At 39.9% G+C, this 19,400-nt stretch overlaps 2 protein-coding genes across 4 annotated transcripts in view; one reads left to right on the top strand and one right to left on the bottom strand.

Moving 5' to 3' along the window:
• Positions 1-5,539, bottom strand: part of LOC124595692 (phosphoribosyl pyrophosphate synthase-associated protein 2) — a 118,479-nt gene extending 112,940 nt beyond the window's left edge. For all 3 annotated transcript variants that reach the window (XR_006978232.1, XR_006978231.1, XM_047134551.1), the window contains exons 1-2: positions 5,341-5,539; positions 5,159-5,253 (exon numbers count right to left, since the gene is read on the bottom strand). Coding sequence is in view for 1 of the 3 variants with exons in the window: in XM_047134551.1 (XP_046990507.1) it covers positions 5,159-5,238 (80 nt within the window). In the remaining 2 variants the exon portion in view is untranslated. The remainder of the gene's footprint in view (positions 1-5,158; positions 5,254-5,340) is intronic.
• Positions 5,540-5,615: 76 nt separating this feature from the next.
• LOC124595691 (guanine nucleotide-binding protein G(o) subunit alpha-like) overlaps positions 5,616-19,400 on the top strand; it is an 81,020-nt gene continuing 67,235 nt past the window's right edge. Inside the window, exon 1 of the mRNA XM_047134549.1 lies at positions 5,616-5,948. Within this exon, the coding sequence (XP_046990505.1) occupies positions 5,825-5,948 (124 nt within the window). The 5' untranslated portion in view covers positions 5,616-5,824. The remainder of the gene's footprint in view (positions 5,949-19,400) is intronic.

The raw sequence follows: 19,400 nt of genomic DNA, 5'->3' as shown, positions 1-19,400 counted from the left end.
TTTATCATTAATGCACCGTACAGATTAAGTTTCTATGAAGTCCTTTCTTATGTTAATGAATACTTCAACTTGTTTCACATCTCAACAGTTCCTTCTCCTTGATAGGATCTATAAAACAAGATAGATGGATGGATGGATGGATGGATGGATGAATGAATGAATGAATAACCATGGGCTGCAATACAACTTACACTCCAAGGAATAATACAGAATAAATACAGAAATAATTAATGTAATTTATACTTTTCTCATTTTGTGCAAGTAGGACAGCACATGCCACATCATCACTATGTCATGGGTCAAATCAATGTTTTACATAACTGTTCATTCTGTGATTTTCATCTACATCTACATTCATACTCTGCAAGCCACCTTACGGTGTATGGCAGAGGGTACCTTGAGTACCCCTATCAGTTCTCCCTTCTATTCCAGTCTCGTATTGTTCGTGGAAAGAAGGGCTGTCAGTATGTCTCTGTGTGGGCTCTAATCTCTCTGATTTTATCCTCATGGTCTCTTCGTGAGATATACGTAGGAGGGAGCAATATACTGCTTGACTCCTCGGTGAAGGTATGTTCTCGAAACTTCAACAAAAGCCTGTACCAAGCTACTGAGCAGCTCTCCTGCAGAGGCTTCCACTGGAGTTTATCTATCATCTCCGTAATGCTTTCGCGATTACTAAATGATCCTGTAACGAAGCGTGCTGCTCTCCATTGGATCTTCTCTATCTCTTCTATCAACCCTATCTGGTACGGATCCCACACTGCTGAGCAGTATTCAAGCAGTTGGCGAACAAGCTTACTGTAACCTACTTCCTTTGTTTTTGGATTGCATTTCCTTAGGATTCTTCCAATGAATCTCAGTCTGGCATCTGCTTTACCGATGATCAACTTTATATGATTGTTCCATTTTAAATCACTCCTAATGTGTACTCCCAGATAATTTATGGAATTAACTGCTTCCAGCTGCTGACCTGCTATATTGTAGCTAAATGATAAGGGATCTTTCTTTCTGGGTATTCGCAGCACATTACACTTGTCTACACTGAGATTGAATTGCCATTCCCTGCACCATGCGTCAATTCGCTGCAGCGCCTCCTGCATTTCAGTACAATTTTCCATTGTTACAACCTCTCGATATACCACTGCACCATCCGCACAAAGCCTCAGTGAACTTCCGATGTCATCCACAAGGTCATTGATGTATATCGTGAATAGCAACGGTCCTATGACACTCCCCTGCGGCACACCTGAAATCACTCTTACTTCGGAAGACTTCTCTCCATTGAGAATGACATGCTGCTTTCTGTTATCTAGGAACTCTTCAATCCAATCACACAATTGGTCTGATAGTCCATATGCTCTTACTTTGTTCATTAAACGACTGTGGGGAACTGTATCGAACGCCTTGCGGAAGTCAAGAAACATGGCATCTACCTGTGAACCCATGTCTATGGCCCTCTGAGTCTTGTGGACGAATAGCGTGAGCTGGGTTTCACACGATCGTCTTTTTCGAAACCCATGCTGATTCCTACAGAGTAGATTTCTAGTCTCCAGAAAAGTCATTATACTCTTAACATAATGTGTATTCCAAACTTCTACAACTGATCAACGTTAGAGATATAGGTCTGTAGTTCTGCACATCTGTTCGACATCCCTTCTTGAAAACGCGGATGACCTGTGCCCTTTTCCAATCCTTTGGAGCGCTACGCTCTTCTAGAGACCTATGATACACCACTGCAAGAAGGGGGGCAAGTTCCTTCGCATACTCTGTGTAAAATCGAACTGGTAGCCCATCAGTTCCAGCGGCCTTTCCTCTTTTGAGCGATTTTAATTGTTTCTCTATCCCTCTATCATCTATTTCAATATCTAACATTTTGTCATCTGTGTGACAATCTAGAGAAGGAACTACAGTGCAGTCTTCCTCTGTGAAATAGCTTTGGAAAAAGACATTTAGTATTTCGGCCTTTAGTCTGTCATCCTCTGTTTCAGTACCATTTTGGTCACAGAGTGTCTGGACATTTTGTTTTGATCCACCTACCGCTTTGACATAAGACCAAAATTTCTTAGGATTTTCTGCCAAGTCAGTACATAGAACTTTACTTTCGAACTCATTGAACGCCTCTCTCATAGCCCTCCTCACACTACATTTCGCTTCGTGTAATTTTGTTTGACTGCATGGCTTTGGCTATGTTTATGTTTGCTGAGAAGTTCCCTTTGCTACCGTAGCAGTTTTCTAACTCTGTTGTTGTACCACGGTGGCTCTTTTACATCTCTTACAATCTTGCTTGGCATATACTCATCTAATGCATATTGTACGATGGTTTTGAATTTTGTCCACTGATCCTTAACACTATCTGTACTGATTTTGTTCCAACTGTCATTGTAGGAGACACAGAAAAAAAGATCTACAGTATAGTCTACTTTCCACTGAACATACAGCAATATCTCAACTCAGGTCCTCTAGCACTAAAAGACAATCCGTGCTTCTGAACACGACCAGCATTTCAAATAAAATATACTGAATCTATGCTGGATTTTTATTAGCAAAGTAATCTGCTGGCAGTAAATGATTGGAGCTGTAAGATTTATTGTACACAAAAACACTAAACACAGTTACACAAACTACTGCACTATACAGTCCACGGAATAAAGAAAACGGCATCCATAACAATAAAAAACATGTTTACAAAATCAAGGCATAGATTCCAAAACCCCACTTTTTTTAAAAAAAATATGTCATACGCATCAATCACAGTGTAAGGAGTTACAGTATCAGTCACTATACAGTATGTTACCACAGAACATTGTAAATATTCAGACAGAGAACTGCTAACACCTCAGGTTACAATATGTCCATAAATCCATAATGACAAGACAAATGTAAGAGTGCTGTGGGTCTGAACACATTGCACTAAGTATAGATCAACATGTACAATGAACACCCTTAAGCTAGATTTGTACTTGAATGGAGTTGTAGTCAGATAGTATCCAGGCAGGACACTAAAAGTGAACAGAACTACGAAGGCCATACACTTGCTGAGAGGCTGTTTCTGTGATTTCAGTGTCTTGTACAACTTGTACAGCGATAATGCAGTCTCACTGCCATAAATGGACACACTTACAGAAACGTTGCTCGGTAAAAAAAGGTTCCACACCATTTTACTAGTTGTCTACTAGTTGTCATGGGTGGTTGTATTCTGAGGAGTCTGCAGACCAAACGAGATACAGTCCCATAGTTCAGACATGGGAATTGAGAAAAAGTTTGGAGAAAATGTGTGCACAGGACATGTCCTGCTGAAAAAGCATATCTTACTTATATTGAAGGAAATGATAACAGAATGGGCTGGATGATGATCTGGATGTATTACATGCTATTCATTCTCCTCTCCACACAAAAAGTCGTTGTAGGCTACCAGTCCCCAAATCTGACCCCTGAAATAGGCTCTGTATCACATGGTCTAACTCTGTTAGTTGCCATTCTGTTGACTGACATGACATCATCAAACAACCATAGTACTGTTTTAAATTAATTAGTACCCTCCCATGGTTAATATTTGTAGATAAGTTGCACAGAGATGAGGAGTAAGATAAATCTGACAATGAGCACCAAAATTGCCAGAGAATGGTATTCCATTTTGCACTTACGCTCTACACCAAGAACAGAAAGCATATTTTAACTGTATTTCCTTTCTATTGGAATTTAGAATCGATGCCTCTGCTACATATTTATCTTTGCCGTAGTTGCTACACACGCTTTTATAGATGTTCCTATTAACATGGTTGTGTTTTGCATACCCTTGTGTTACATCCATTCTGTGTGTGTTAATGAAAGCATTTATGTTCACTTTCAAACTGTAACCAGGTGTTTATTTCAAGTTCAATAACAGCAGTAGTATTTAAGATATCTGAACCTTTAGAGCTGCTATGAACTGCCCAATGGAAATTGGCCAACACTAAACTGGCAACAGATATAAACAGTAGGTTCAATCCATGCTCTGCATACGTTTAAGGACACATGACATTAATGTACCCGAACTTTGAAAAAACACACTACATGCAATTCAGAACTTTTAAGAGGTCCCCCACCAATATATGCCTAAAATATGATAACAAACGTATAGTTTAAATTCTTGGGATTACAGCTTGATAATTTTCATTTGGAGGAGCACACTGTAGAACTGCTGAAGCACCCAGCCAAATCTTTGTTTGCAATGTGAACATTGTCAGACATAGAGGATACGCTTACTTCCACTCTATAAATTTTAGGGCTAACTCATCAAGCCAGCCAAGCTTGAGTTTTCCAGGAACAAAAATGTGTAATTAGAATTACTTGTAGTGTGAATTCAACAACATCCTGCAGAGGCCTGTTTAGGGAACTAGAGATATTAACTACTGCTTCCCAATGTATTGATTTCTTAATGAAACTTGTCATAAAAAATATAAGTCTTTTTCAAACCAACAGCTCAGTTCATGGATCAATACTAGAAATACGAACACTAGAAATAAGAACAATCTTCACAAAGATCTAAAGTCACTTACTTTGCCCCAAAACAGCGTCCACTACTCAGGAACACAATTTTTAACAACTTGCCAGCAGTCACAAAATGTGTAAGTACCATAAAGCTCAGTTTAAGAGGAGCCTACCTCATAAATGAAAATAAGTTTAAAAATTTTTTTTGAGTCATTCCACATCCATAATAATCATTGTATGTGGGTTCTTGTTTTTCACAAATTTTTTTTTTATTGTGAATTCTTGTTATTCTGACAGGTTGTACAATCCGGAGGATCTCCTCACTATGGATCTATTGGAACGAAAAGTACATGCAATCTAATCTAATGCAAATGGTTATATTAATAACATGAATACACAGTAATAATGTTCCATGGAAAGTTATTTGTTTAACAGTTCATTATTAAATATATATTACTGTGGTACATAATACTGTATATTCAAGTTATTGATATGTCTATGTTCCTCCAAGAACTGACAGCATATCCCATAAATATTAGCAACGTTTTGCATCAATCGTGTTACTACGCAGGCATGAAAGCATATATAAACGGGAAAAAGGTACGTAAAACACACATAAATGCAATGTCAGTTCCTTTCTTGACATTCTGAATGGCAAACTGGGCAGATGGCACACAACGCATCTTACCTAGCGACTAAATTTGCAAGCTCTGGATGTGAGTTCCCTCCAATTATCATAATATCGCTTGATGCTGGCATGTCCATCATTTTCTACAGGTAAATCTGTAATGGAGATAGCATTAGCAACAGTAAACAAACTACGATGTCAATTTGCAAGCACATTAATATATTAACAAATCATTAACTTACCACAACTTTACACAGTTCCAATGTTACCATGAACACAAAACACAGGCGCAGTGGATAAACGAAATGTATGAAAGATACTGTTTTCACCTCTGTGAATGTTACGCTGTAAAACCACACTCAGCGCTATAAACTTTCCGTCCGGTGAGATACAACACATCACGCAAATCAACACCTCATTACGCACTCACAGACATAACATATGTAAACTGTCTGAACATCTTTGGTTTGAACATTGTGTGTTATATCTTTCAAACGGTGACAGCGTTGGATGAACTTCACTGGACAGCGTGAATGAGGCCGTCGTGCTGTTGTTGTTGTGGCCTGCTTTGTTTATGTGTTGCCAGTACACTCATGTAGCATATATTATAGAACACCAGCGCAGTACAGACTGAGTTATTTCTCATATTCAATATATATTCTGCAGATTAAACTTCATTAACTTGTTCGTGTCGCTGTGGAACTGTGCTCATATGTGCAACATGGGATGGGTGGATGTCTTAGTTTAGACAGAGAAGGAGCCAAGGCTAGAACGCGAAGTGAAGAAATCGACAGGCAACTTGCAGAATTGGCAAAGCAAGAGCGAAATGTCATCAAAATACTGTTACTCGGTAAGAATAATTGATCAGATATTACCGGTTTGGTATAAAGTATTGTGCTATTCAAATGAACCATTATTTTTATAATTGCATAGGTTGCCAGAGACCAAATCTGACATTAGTTCTGTTGTCGAGAACAGTGTTTCAATTGTAATTGCCACGATGAATCACCATTTTTATCGGTTTGCTTTATTAAGTACCTGTGAGTTCTTTCTTACAACGCACACATGCCCAGAGAGAGAGAGAGAGAGATGCATGTGCTGCTGTTTTAGAAATGGATCACTGGCTTTAAGATATTTCCTTGGTTATTGTATGACCTTATGCTTTCCATTACTGAGAATGCTTGTGGCGGCTTGTTGAATGCCTATATATAAAACAAATGTGTGACTATGCGATTCTTAGTAGGCCTAAACCCTTAAAATCACTTTCAGTAATGTTGGATCTGTGGGCTGCACGTTGTGACCACCATATCATTAGCTGTATGTCTAACTCTGAAAGCTAGTGTAGAGGTACTGAATCAAAACAGGGAGACAAGAGCTTAATGATGCTACTTCACTGAAAGAAGCGATATGTTGAAGAGACCTGCCAGACTAGCACAGGTAGCCACATGAGACCAGCCTCCAGGCTGAAGACTATAACAACAACAACAACAACAACAACAACATGTAACACCTCCGTATCCTGGTTATTAGGGGCTAGTCTCCCTGATTCCACAGGAGTACAGCCGGAACTGTTTATGCTTATGGTATTTTATGTTTGCCTACAGCCAGCTTTACAGATTTAACAGTACTGTCTGTAGCATTGTAGTATGTATTTATCATGTAGGCCTAATGAATGTTGGGAAATACGGAAGTGTCCGATCCCACCCGTCTGCTTTGACCCATGATGTCACAAATATGGCGGAAACAAAAACAAACACACACACTTTCCACAAGAAGCCTAATGACACTAACGGGACAAGTGCGGGAAAAGTGTTTTGGTGGGGGGCAAACTAAATATAAACAAATTTAGACGCCTTGCGTAGCTACAACGTGTAAGTGAAGACAGCCATGCATGAATACACACCCACCTCCCCAGGGGTCGTAACCCCTGCAACCCATAGAAGATAAAGATGCTTCAGTAGCTGATTAGTGTTTTTTGTCTTTTTAAAAAAAAATCTCACGGGATAGAACGATCAGATCAGAAAGATAAATATAATAAACTAAAACAGAAATTCGAGGAAACAGGTAATTAAAATAAGTAATAAGTGTTTTTAAATTTAAAAAAAAATCTCACGAGATAGAACGAACAGATCAGAAAAGTAAATAAAATAAGATAAAACAACTGGAGACAGCCACACTCAAACCAAACTCCACGCCGTCATGACGTCACACACGACAACACCCTTACATCACGGGTCAAAGCCGACGCGTTGGATCGGACTCTTCTGTCGACCCGTATGTTGTGATGTTCTGGTAAATTGTTTGTTACGAATGAGCAATAAAGAAATTCCAATCCCAATGTGAGAATTACCTACAACACCTCAGATAAAGTGGGTCACAAAAACTAATGAAGGGGCTTTCACTTCTTCTTTCAGGAATCAGAGACGCTCACTAACAGTCATAAAGCACATGTGTACTACTAGCAATGCATGTATTCCCTCCCCCTCGTCTCTTCCCACTGCTTCTATCATTAAGGCTGCACAGTGGTTAGAGCAGTACACTCTCATTCAGGAGGACACTTTTTCAAATCCCCTTCCAGCCATCCAGATTCAGGTTTTATGCAATTTATCATAATAACAACCAAGAAAAGTTTTTAAAAAAGTAGTTTGCCTCTGTATGAGCTCTTTTAGAGGTGTGCAGTTGTGAGTCTCACAGCTGTTTGTATAAATCACACTTGTTTCTGTTTAATTTGACTTGTACCTGTATGAAAGAGGTGAACTGTATATCACTGTTAACAGTTGGGGATGGAGCGAAATGAACAGTGACTGACACAATGACAGATACAGCTCAGAAGTACATGAGCTCTCGGTGCTGGATGCCATTTTAATTGGTTTTGTTCCTTAAAATCTGTCTTAGTATTTTTGTTGACGATCTTGTAAAAAATTAAATACAGTGTGCATCTAAATCGATGTGCTGAGACTTGCCATGCAGTATGCAGATGAGGAGACATAATACAGCAATATAGGTTTCACTCTTCCTGTTCCATTTGTGAGTAGAGTCCAGAAAAAGTAGGTCTCTGTTTAATCTCAGTTCCCCCTAATCTCACCATCATGGTTATTGTATGTATGCTGGAATAGTTATTTCTCAAACTATCTTTGAATCTTGAGATAACTGCAAAATTTCAAGGAGACAGAATGGTTGGTCAGCTCTTACCTTCAACAAGAAAAATCCCTAGTACTGGCTACTGTTTGGCTGCACCTGCTGTTGGAGTCAATGTTGTATCACAGAGATGGTGCAAGGTTAAGAAGCCCACATTGCTGATCTTCAGACATACTTTCTTGACATTCAGTTACCAAGAATTACCAGCACATGTTATTATTTACAGAATGCAATGCCAGGTGCCACCATATATTCCCACACTAAGGGAATACCTTAATTACCCCCTTTTTTTACTTACCGGTGAGCAATATAGGAGCCAAAACAGTGCTCTAAATATGGTAGTTCCCATCCATTTGAGTCCTGTAATGCCCCTTATGTTAAATATGCCATTTGCAATGGCAAAAATTCACCATGGAAAGATTATACACACTGTCATAGGAATATAAAAACTCAGCAGTGTTGCTTACAAAATCTCATTAGAAGGAGGTCTAGGTATAATGGATTCTTATTCATACTCTAAGGTACTTGTGAGTGATCAATTTTATTTCCCAATCCATCTATTGTAACCACTACCTACAGCCCTGCTGTCACCTTGAGCTTGAGCATGTAATGTCAACAACAGTTCCCCGCAATGTAGTCACCACAACTCACATTATCCCATAGTGTAAATAACAGTAGAGACATCCTTCAAGGCATCATGAGCCAGTATTATGATTCAGCATTAGGAGAGGAGAGCAGCACAATGCTAGGTAACCCCACAACGTCACAATGATTAGCAGAGCTTTTCCCCAGCATTTATATCAGCCGTGATGATTTCCATCATGCCTGACTGTTTCCCACAGGTAAAGTCACAACGTATCATAATTTATCAGCCAACTTCAGAGCATGTTGCAATAATACTCTGACCTAGAATAACATCCAATACTTGTTCGATGACGCGTGTAATCTTGAAGTGTTAAGTCATATTTTCCTGGCACAGTGACTAATCCATAAAATTTTGAGAATGCAGCCACATAACTCTGTTTATTCTTCTGGTAACATTCCAACTGTTTACCTTTTAGCCATCTTCAGAGTATTGTAGCTTCAGTTGCACAGCTCAGTCTGAAGAAGGCCGAAATATTAGAAGAAATAGAATTTATGCTGCTGCACTCCTGAAAATTAATGGATCACACACCATCTTGTTGTAGCACTAACACACCAGGCTGCTTGGAGCCACCTGGAACTGAATGCTCTGGTACTCATCAGAGATAGAACCATCCATATCTTAAGCTCAATGAGTGTGACTTACAGCCTTGCCTTGGAATGCACAATCAGCGAGAGCCAATAGAGAAATCCTACTCAGTGTGATGTTTACCATTTATCTGTCATACTAAGTGATTGCGGACACATGGTTCAAGCCTAACTTTCAGGTTATGTTCTCCAAGACACAGCACATTTTGAGAAGACTGGTATGATGCATGAAACTGTAGAATTCCAGCATTTAGTGATAATACATACAGTACAATAACCACTTCAGAATGTGTCACTACACATTAAACTACCAGGTGGAAGATTTTGCCACTTGACTGTCCTCAGTGAGCAGTCATACCTGACAATGGGGGCTATGACAGGAAATTTTCTTCATGTGCAGCCAACTTATTTAACCTGCCGTAGCCTTAATACTAATGCAACAGTTTTGGGCTGCCAGGCAAGAGACTGAAGTGTCACAGTAATTCTTTTGCCAGTAGAACTAAGCCCCATATATACTTTTCCCCACAATGACACATTCATCTCATTGAACAAACTTGTGTGTAGTTATGTATTTATGGGCCACTCCATTTCAAGGACAAAGCAGTTGCATCTCAACCAGTTTCAGTTATGTTGAAATATGTACAGTATGTATCTAAGGGACCTGAATGAATGTGTACCAAGTTCGTCCGTCTATATGTGGTATAGGTACTAGAGCCATTTTCACGAGGACTACTTTCCTTGTAACTGCAAACTCTTCAAAAAATCCTTAGGTTCAGTAAGTTGTCATCCCTGACCTAATAGAGCTATGGTCCTGCCACTTGCCATTCCAACACTACCTTCTGCATAGAACACAGGAATAACATAAATAAAGATGAGAAGGCAATAGTTACATCACATTGCCTCTTCAAACTTGCTGAAAAAATTTGTTGTGCATCTCTTAACGAGAAATAGTAAAAGTAAACGGCACTCACAGATTATGACGAAGGCCTGTTCTGATTCTCATAGTGGGTAGTGAGTAAACTGCATTGCAACCATAATCATTTTTCAGTGCATTGATTGTCTTTTCATTAGAAAATTAGTGAATTATCAACTTTCCTACAGTTGTATTCACTAAGCTGTCAGCCTCTGAAGTTACTACCAAAACTACAAAATGTACAATTTTTGTTTGTATTTGGCACCATCTGTTTTAAAATAGACACCACAGATTTTAAAGTAGTTACATCACTGAAAATAGTAGGCTAGGCTCTAGTTAAGTCTATCGGAACCACTTATCTTCATATTTGCATTATCTCAGTTAAGATTCAAAAATTTGTCTGAAATTTTTGGTTTTTATCAATACATGTGAGTACTGTTTATTAATTTAGTCCTCAGTAAACTTTAAGTTTCTTTTGCAAAATGTATTTGAAGCATTGTTGTTTTTAGATTGTGTGCAATGCTTAATTACACTACATAATAATCTCAGCATTCCAAGACAGGCTACAGTCCTGCATTTTACTATCATATTTATATCAGCAGCGAATTTGTGATATGGAGTTGAAAGAAGACAAATTAAATGCTTGCAGCTTTGAAAATGTTAACTATTTTGCATGCAGCATAATTGTGTATATAGCATACAGGAACTTAAAAGCTGAAAGAATTTTCTTTTAAAGAACAGCAGCTGGTTCATTCATCATCTTGGATAGTTTCCAGCCTCTGGCCGAGTCTGTTTGGAACATAAGCCTCTCCATCGTCTTCTGTCTTGCCACCATCTCTCTGTCTTCTCTTTGGTCCAGTCTTCTCCTTTCTTCTGGATGCATTCTTCCGCTCCTTTCAGCCATCTGTCTCTCAGTTTTCCTCTTGGTCTCTTTCCTACCGGTTTCATCTTGTTTATCCTCCTGGGTGCCCTTTCTCCTCCACTCGCCTAACATGCCCATGCCATCTCAGCAGCTGGTTAATGGACAAAAGTGGTTTATACTGTAACAAAAATGCTGTGTTGTGCTTTCATCTTGAAACACTCTTTACACTACTATAAATTTCTACAAACAGAATGTAACAACAATTATAAATAAGTCTGCTTTCATTTGATGTGGAAATGGTTGCTCAGCTGAAATGTATGGTGAAGCCTGTATAAAGCAAGTCAAAAACTTTGCTCATCATGCAGAAAAGATTTTTTCATGAAGAAAATTCCATAAGTCTTAGTTCATTAGCAACCACAAGAAGCTGATGATACAAATATTTCTATAGATATGAATACAAGGTTATCAGCTTTTGTAATATCACCATTGAAAACTCTGTGAATTTTGTCAATTGATAGAAAAGTCTGCATAAAGGGAGAAATGCGTGAAGTTGAAGATGCAGTTCTTAGGAATGTTGCAATAGCTGATGGACTTTTCCTGATGAACTGGACCAACATAGTGCAGACAGACACTGACTCAGTTATTTACATGACAGTCAACTGACCAAAGAAATTAAATGAAAGTCGAATATCTGCTAATCAAGTGATAAATGCATCCAGAAAACATAAGGCAAATATTTATGGAATTTTCAAGACAAAATGGACTGCACTTCCATTTGAGTTGATGGAGAAGAATTTCTTGTTACAGAACAGTTTGAAATAAATATTATTGTATATCAAAACAGAAATTTACCTGCACACAGATTTTCTATAGTTTTTGAATTATATCACAATTGATGTGTGACTATAGTTGCATTAGTTTTGCTCTCAGTGTGCTGAGTACGTCAGAATTTTGTGCAGTTGTTTGTGGTACAGCCATCATGGACCAGTGCAATTATTAATATAGTAACTTCTTTATGCAGATGTAAGCCAAATTATTTTTGGATCGCAGGAGACCACTCGCAGATAAGCAAAGGCACTGAGTTGTTGATAGGCACACACAAAAGAAAGAAAGTTTGCTAGCTTGTGGAGTTGTTCTTTGATGAGCAAGAGTAAAAGGTGCCCCCCCCCCCCCTGCCACACACACACACACACACACACACACACACACACACACACAGACATGGTCCCAGCTGGACTAATAGTGCCAATGCTGCTTTTTGGTAGGTGGACTGGTTGCGCTGGGGGTAGTGCCATGTAGGGTGGGTAGTGGGAGAGTGAGGTTGGAGGCAGGGAGAGGGACTAGGGGTGGCTGGCTAGCAACTTGAAGGAAGGACGGCCTGTTTGTCAGATAGGAATTACGGAAGGAGGGGTGGCAGCCATATGGGCTGGCACAACTGTAGTGGGCAGTGACAATCAGCACACCCTGCAGGCAACGTGGGGACATGAATCAGGAGGGGATGACAGGATGAAGGGCGAACTGTTGTATGGAGGGTGTGGGGACAGTGGGTTACCTGAAAGTTTTGATTATCTCTCATCCTAGCCCTGAAATGAGAGGCATCCTACCCAAGACCCTTCCCACCCAATCTACAATTCATCCTAGTCCATCCTTATATCACCCCAACTACCAGTCCTTTGCCACAGTGATCATATCCCTATGGCAGACCAAGATGCATGATGTGCACAGTCCATCCACCCGGCACCTCTAATTCCAATCCTGTCATAGGTTTATCCTATCAGAGGCCAGACCACCTATGAAAGCAGCCACATCATATACCAACTTTGCTACAAACAATCCACAGCTTATTATGTCAGTATGACCATCAGTGAGCTGTCCAAGATGATTGGCCACGAGGTGGTACAACATGCAGGCGAGCGTAACATGCTCAATTTCAGTGGCTGCTTCATAACCCGAGTCATCTGCAGTTTTCCTTCCATCGCCCGCTTCGCTGAACTACACACATGAGAGTTATACATACAACACATCCTCCAATCCTGTAATTGTCGTGGCCTCAATCTCAGGTAATGCACTGTGCACACCCTTTCCTCCATCTCGTCCCCTTGTCCCAGTTCATGTCACCTTCAAGTGTGTGCCACTTCCCGCCGCTGCTACGATGTTCCACCCCTCTCTCCTGCAATCCTGCACACCTCCCTTTGAGCCGCTAGCCTTGCCTCCCGTCTCCCTTTCCCTCTACCCACTACACCTGACACTACCCCCACTACAACCAGTCCACCTACCAAAAAACAGCTTTGGCACTATTAATTTAGCTGGCACCAGAAAGGGGCATAGGTGTGTAAATGCATTTGTGTTTTCTGTTAGTGTTTTGCTCTAGCTCGTCAAAGGATGACTCTGAAAGCTAGAAAGTTTTCTGTTGTCTGTGCGTATCGACAAGTCAGCGCTTCTACTTTTTGATGGTGGTCTCTTTTAATCCACAAGTATTTACCTTCTACAAGAACTTTCCTACAACATGAGCCAATTTGTTGGTAGACTTCAATGTCGTCTTTTCAGCAGTGTTAACAGTCACAAAGTAAGAGGTGTCAGTTTAAGATACAGTGTGTTCAAGTAAAATAAAATATCGTATTTTTTGATATCTTCAGTGGCTGATAATGACGTGAATACTTTTGTAGGAAAGTTAATGTCTTCCAACAGCCAGACCGACAATACACTCCCAAATGATAAACTTTCCAATTCCATTTAGTCACAACATATTCCTTCCTGAAAGACAAGGGAAATTTGTCTTGATTAAATTTAGCAACAGGCTGGAAGAGATATGTGTAATGGATATCGCTTTCTGATCTTTATCTGTGCTATTTCTGTATTTTGTGCAAAAATTATTGCCAGCATGACAGTTGTATTAGGTTAGGAACAGTGACTTCCTGAACTTGAGAGTTTCTAGGCACTTATACCATTTCGACAAAAGTGACACTTGGGGAAATAGCTGTAGTAAGTACTACATAACAGATGGAGATGAAGCTTGCAGGAGTTCAGACAGGTCTGTTTGGCACATTCTGTGCAAATTTCAACAAAACTCAAGACGGGCACATTGGGGGAACCTTCTTGGTTGAGTCACTTACACCACTACCAAATAGGTCACTTCCTATGCATCCCATTACTATGCAGAAACTTCAGTTGACAATCAGCAAAGAGTGACATCACCCTAGTGATTAACATTTGTTACTCAAGGCATTCACATTTCACATCAGAATCATTACGATATCTAAAACTTCCTGGTAGATTGGAACTGTGTGCAGGACTGAGACTCGAACTGAGGGCCTTTGCCTTTCGCGGGCAAGTGCTCTACCAGCTGAGCTACCCAAGCAAGACTCACAACCCGTCCTCACAGCTTTAATTCTGCCAGTACCTTGTCTCCTACCTCCCTAATTTCGCACAAGCTCTTCTGCGAACCTTGCAGAATTACCACTCCTGGAAGAAAGGATATTGCAGAGACATGACTTTGCCGCAGCCTGGGGGATGTTTCCAGAATGAAATTTTCACTCTGCAGCAGAGTTGGTAAAGCACTTGCCCACTAAAGGCAAAGGTCCCGAGTTCGAGTCTTGGTCCAGCACACTTTTTAATCTGCCCTGAAGTTTCATATCAATGCACACTCCATTGCAGAGTGAAAATTTCATTCATTACATTATCTGCTGGCATGAGTCACACAGATAATTGTGCCCATACTAAATTAGCAAAAATAACTGGTCCTATTGGTCTAACATCCTAATTTCCATAAACTGCTCTATCAGCAAAACTTGGCAGCAGATGCTTAAAGCATAACTTCAGTGGGAACTAGACCATAACTAATTATGCCTAGCACACAAATGGCTTCAGGACAGGAAGGGTGATGTATGATGATCATATAATACGAATTACTTGACTTATAAGTCTAATTTTTCTGACAATGATTTATCTCTGAAATTGTCTTCAGTATCTGAGATACATATAATAATGTACAAATTCCTATGGTAACACCTTTTGTTCATTCTCTTTGAATTCCAAAACTCCTCATCAGAAGTGTCTATAGATAACTTCACACTTAGTGAATATACATTTGATTGAGCAATTAGATGGTCGCAGAATATCACAAGGCCTCCCTCAATAGACAGTCCACATCCCAATATTTGTACCATTTGCACTGTGGGTATTGAAACTTTTCTGTCACCAATGTTGTTAAACTATTACAATACACATATCATCAATATCTCTTTTTCAACAGCCACATCTCTCCATGATGAGTGTCATACACTAAATGGTGGCGCCATAATACTGTATTGTTGACAGGTAAAAGATGAGCGTGCAATTTCAGCTCACTTGTCGCAAGTAGTGCTGTTTACTTTCAAGTGTATAGTGCAACATGCTCTGAGAATGAAGGCGGGAGGCCATACAGTACCAGTAACCTCGACTGTGGAAGTTTAATCTGTAACTCATGACTGGCATGATATATCTAAATCATTGAATGTCTTCCTAGAAGATGTGATTAACATTCTCAATCCACTGGCTTAATCTTTGCAGGGCATACATTCTGCCATAATGCTCCCACTAAATTAATAACTAGTATGAACTCTGTTAGATTAAGTGCAATCTTTTTCATAGTGGCATGAAGTTGGCATCACCAAATCCGACAAAATCCAATACTGTTGTATTAGAACTGTTTTGGAACAATGGTTTTTTGTACCAACCAGTGCTCTTCTGTTGGGCATCAGTTCCTGGTGGATAAATAAATGTTCTGGAGAATCCAAACTTAAGAACCTTCCGTCATTCAGAAATTAGTTGACCTACAGGAAGTTCTTTGGATCAGTTATCATCCTCAGTTGGAAAAAGTGCACTGCCACTACCTAACAGGAACATTTCCTTCCTACAAAGTTAATTGACCAAACCAGCGTATGAAAATTTATTTTTCTCAGCTACTTTCTTGATGCAAAACTTGAAACACAAACTGTTCACGACAACTGCACGGATGCAGTAAACAGACCTAGTTAATATATTTACTAGCACGTGGGAGATAACTGATCAGCTGTATATAGCAAACTCCACTTTCGTCATGATCTCACATAGTTGAATGATAATACTGCTCTTTTAAGTAAAGGCAGTGGCTGCATAGAAACCCTCCAGTTTGTTAGGCTTCTGGGACTGACTCATTAGGTGTATTATTGGCTCTCAACAAGCCAGCAATATGAGGAAACAACAACTTTAATTTTATGAATGTAATGTTGAAGGAATGTAATGTATGGAACTTTGGTGAACTTTATTTGAATAGTAGAACATCACGACTCTCAATGAAATTAGTGTATAAACTTCCTCAGAAAGGGCTTAACATTTGTCACTCCTGTGCAACTGTGATGGTGTCTGGTATTTATCCTGGGAGCCGCCCAACAGTGTGAGTCCAAATCTCTGTGCACAACGAGTAGTGGGGGCGACAGTAGAGCTGGCATGGTTGTGTTGTTGGCTACAGGAGGCCTCCGTAGGGTTTGATGTCAGCACAGTGCAGCAGTTCTGCCAGACTGTGCACTTGTGTGAGTGTGATTTCACAGGAGATCAGGGACTAGATTAGACCACAGATGTGAGTGCAGCCAGCAGATCTTCCACATCTGTACCGTAAAGGTGCAAACAGACAAACTGCTTGGCTTCACCTTTGAAGGGTGAGTGGAATTGTGAAGATGTGTGGTGCAGTGTGCCATTCCAAGAGCAGAGACATACTGAATGAAAATTGAAGGACATTGTCCAAAACAATTGTTTCTGAGGGCCCTTCATGGCAAATATTTTCTGCAAGGTCCTTGTTTAATCCCTTGTTGTAGTATTTAACATTTGGACTACATTAGAAAACTTGATTTGAGTCTACGATGGTAAGTCACATCTCTCTGTGGATTGGTCCAGCGAAGTCCACACGGACGTGCTCCCATGGCCAGTATGACATCAACCAGATGTGCAACTGTTGCAGGGATGAGGGATGCTGACTGGGTTGGCGCACGGGTCTCACTGGAGTCGGCTGTTCCCTTGATGTCCTACGTGATGACATTCCAGTAGGTATGCCGTCATGCAAGTGCCTTAATGGGTGTCATTCCCGACTGGTCAGCATGCCGGAGATTATGATGCACTGATGCAGTGGGGGTGGGATGACCACACAGCAGTCATCATCATCTGACATCAGCATCAGTACTCCCTTTTATTATCTGGATCCTCTTTTTTAGGGGGAAAGTATCTGCAGGGTTCTTGAAAGGAGCAGAGCAGAGAATGTTTAGACCAACCTTGTCAGATGTGTTAGGTCCTCACCTGAGTATGTTGTGACTGTGGATGCAGTGACAGGAAACTCTTGTAGGTGGTTTTGTCAAATTTTCCCTATTTGGAAGTGCAGTGTTTCCTAAGAGTCAGGTGTGTGATCTGACCCCAAAGGTAGGAAGGTGTCGGTGTTACATGTACTGTTGGCTAAAAGTGAATTGGATAATAGCAATTGCTGAGAAAGAGGGCTCAGCATTGTAAGCATTATGCTGTTTCTTCTGGGAGGCATTCTTACATCCGAACAGAGAAATTAACAGTTTGTGATCCATTATGAGGTGAAATTTTGTGCTGTAAATAAATGTATGGAATTAGTTCAGAGAGAGCACCGTTATCAAAATTGTATCAAGATATCAGACAGCAGCAAAGCCCCTCCCTACCAATAACTAGCAGTCGTGAGGAAACTTATTCTGCCTCAAATCTCAATTCAAACAGACAGTATCTCACAACCGTTATTAATGTATACGGATGCAATTAAGACATTATCAGGGGATCAGACATCATTAGCACTCCCCAAGGCTGATCAGCCGATTTGACTGCTTCAGACATAAGTTTAATTTATCTTAAGTGTATCGTCTCTGTGAAAAATACAAAAATTAGAAATATCTGTCAGATCTGTAAAGCAATTACAACAGTGATCCACTCTGTACTTCATTGTTAAGCTTAATTAGGGGCCTATGTTGAGTGCCAGAATTTAACTTTATGGTGTCTCCAAAGTGTGGGGGGTGGAGGGGAATAGGTTGCGTGAAGTATTCCATTACGTTATTATGTATGTGACTTGCGTTAAGCCGCCAGAGATGATGAAGGCCCTAACATTAGATATTCCTGAAATATTTTCTCATTTCACCTTCAGGTACATGCTGTGACTCTTATCCTTGTAACATGCCTGTGGCCAATGTCCTGTCTACATGTGTGACCAGCCCTTCACCCAAGGAGATAAAGGTTGACAACTTCCAACTCTTTTAAACACGGTAGTAAAAGAGTAGGATTTGTGTTTTCTTCCCTTCAAAATTCCTTCTCTGTGTTGTTCAAAAAGAAAGCATACTGTTACACATTGGAGCACATCGTTGATTGTACTTTTCTAGCTGTTGGCAGATCTCGATAAAGGATCATTGACAATCAGTGTTAATCTATGCCACATTTCATGTTTCCGAAGTTACAGGTATTTTACATGTTCTAGGAAGATGACATGTAAGTGAAAATGTGTTGATCTGATGACTGAAAAGAAATTAGAAGTTGTAGGTAAATTAGTAAAGGACGAATCTGCAGTAAGTCTTTTGCAGGTATATGGGATAGGTACAAACAGTGAGAGATTAAAAGAAAACTATTAAATTTTACAATCGAAGCTGACAGCCAGTCTGGGCCAACACAGTATTAATGCATGAGAACTTCAACTTAACACAAAATAACATGAAACACTGCACTTGCTGTTCCAGAAGAAGTCAGGAGTAGTTTCCATATTAGATCCAATGTTAACAGAGAAAGCAGGAGATTTCTATGAAACTCTGAGAACTGAAAAAAAAAATAACAGTTCATTAGGATGGCTGTCTCAGTTTAAACATCACTATGCAACTCATTTCTGTTAGGCATGAGAAACATATTGCTAACAGGTGTAGCTAATGCTTTTTGCCATTAATTCTTCACCTGTATAGAACAGAGCAACTTTCTCCACAAACACTTATACAATTCTGATGAAACTGGGCTGTACTCGAAGGGCATATCCATATGAACTTCACACTTTCAGACCAAAGCGCATGCTAATTTTGGATTTTTCATGTTTTTTAAATGTCCGTGCATTAGCCCAAGAGCTTGTGTATTATTTTTCACTACATATGTTGGTAATTAAGGAT

This window comes from Schistocerca americana, chromosome 2 (genome assembly GCF_021461395.2).
Source record: "Schistocerca americana isolate TAMUIC-IGC-003095 chromosome 2, iqSchAmer2.1, whole genome shotgun sequence".
Classification (NCBI taxonomy): Eukaryota; Metazoa; Arthropoda; class Insecta; order Orthoptera; family Acrididae; genus Schistocerca; species Schistocerca americana.
Note: the sequence above shows the minus strand (reverse complement) of the source record. Positions and strands in the feature narration are given on the sequence as shown.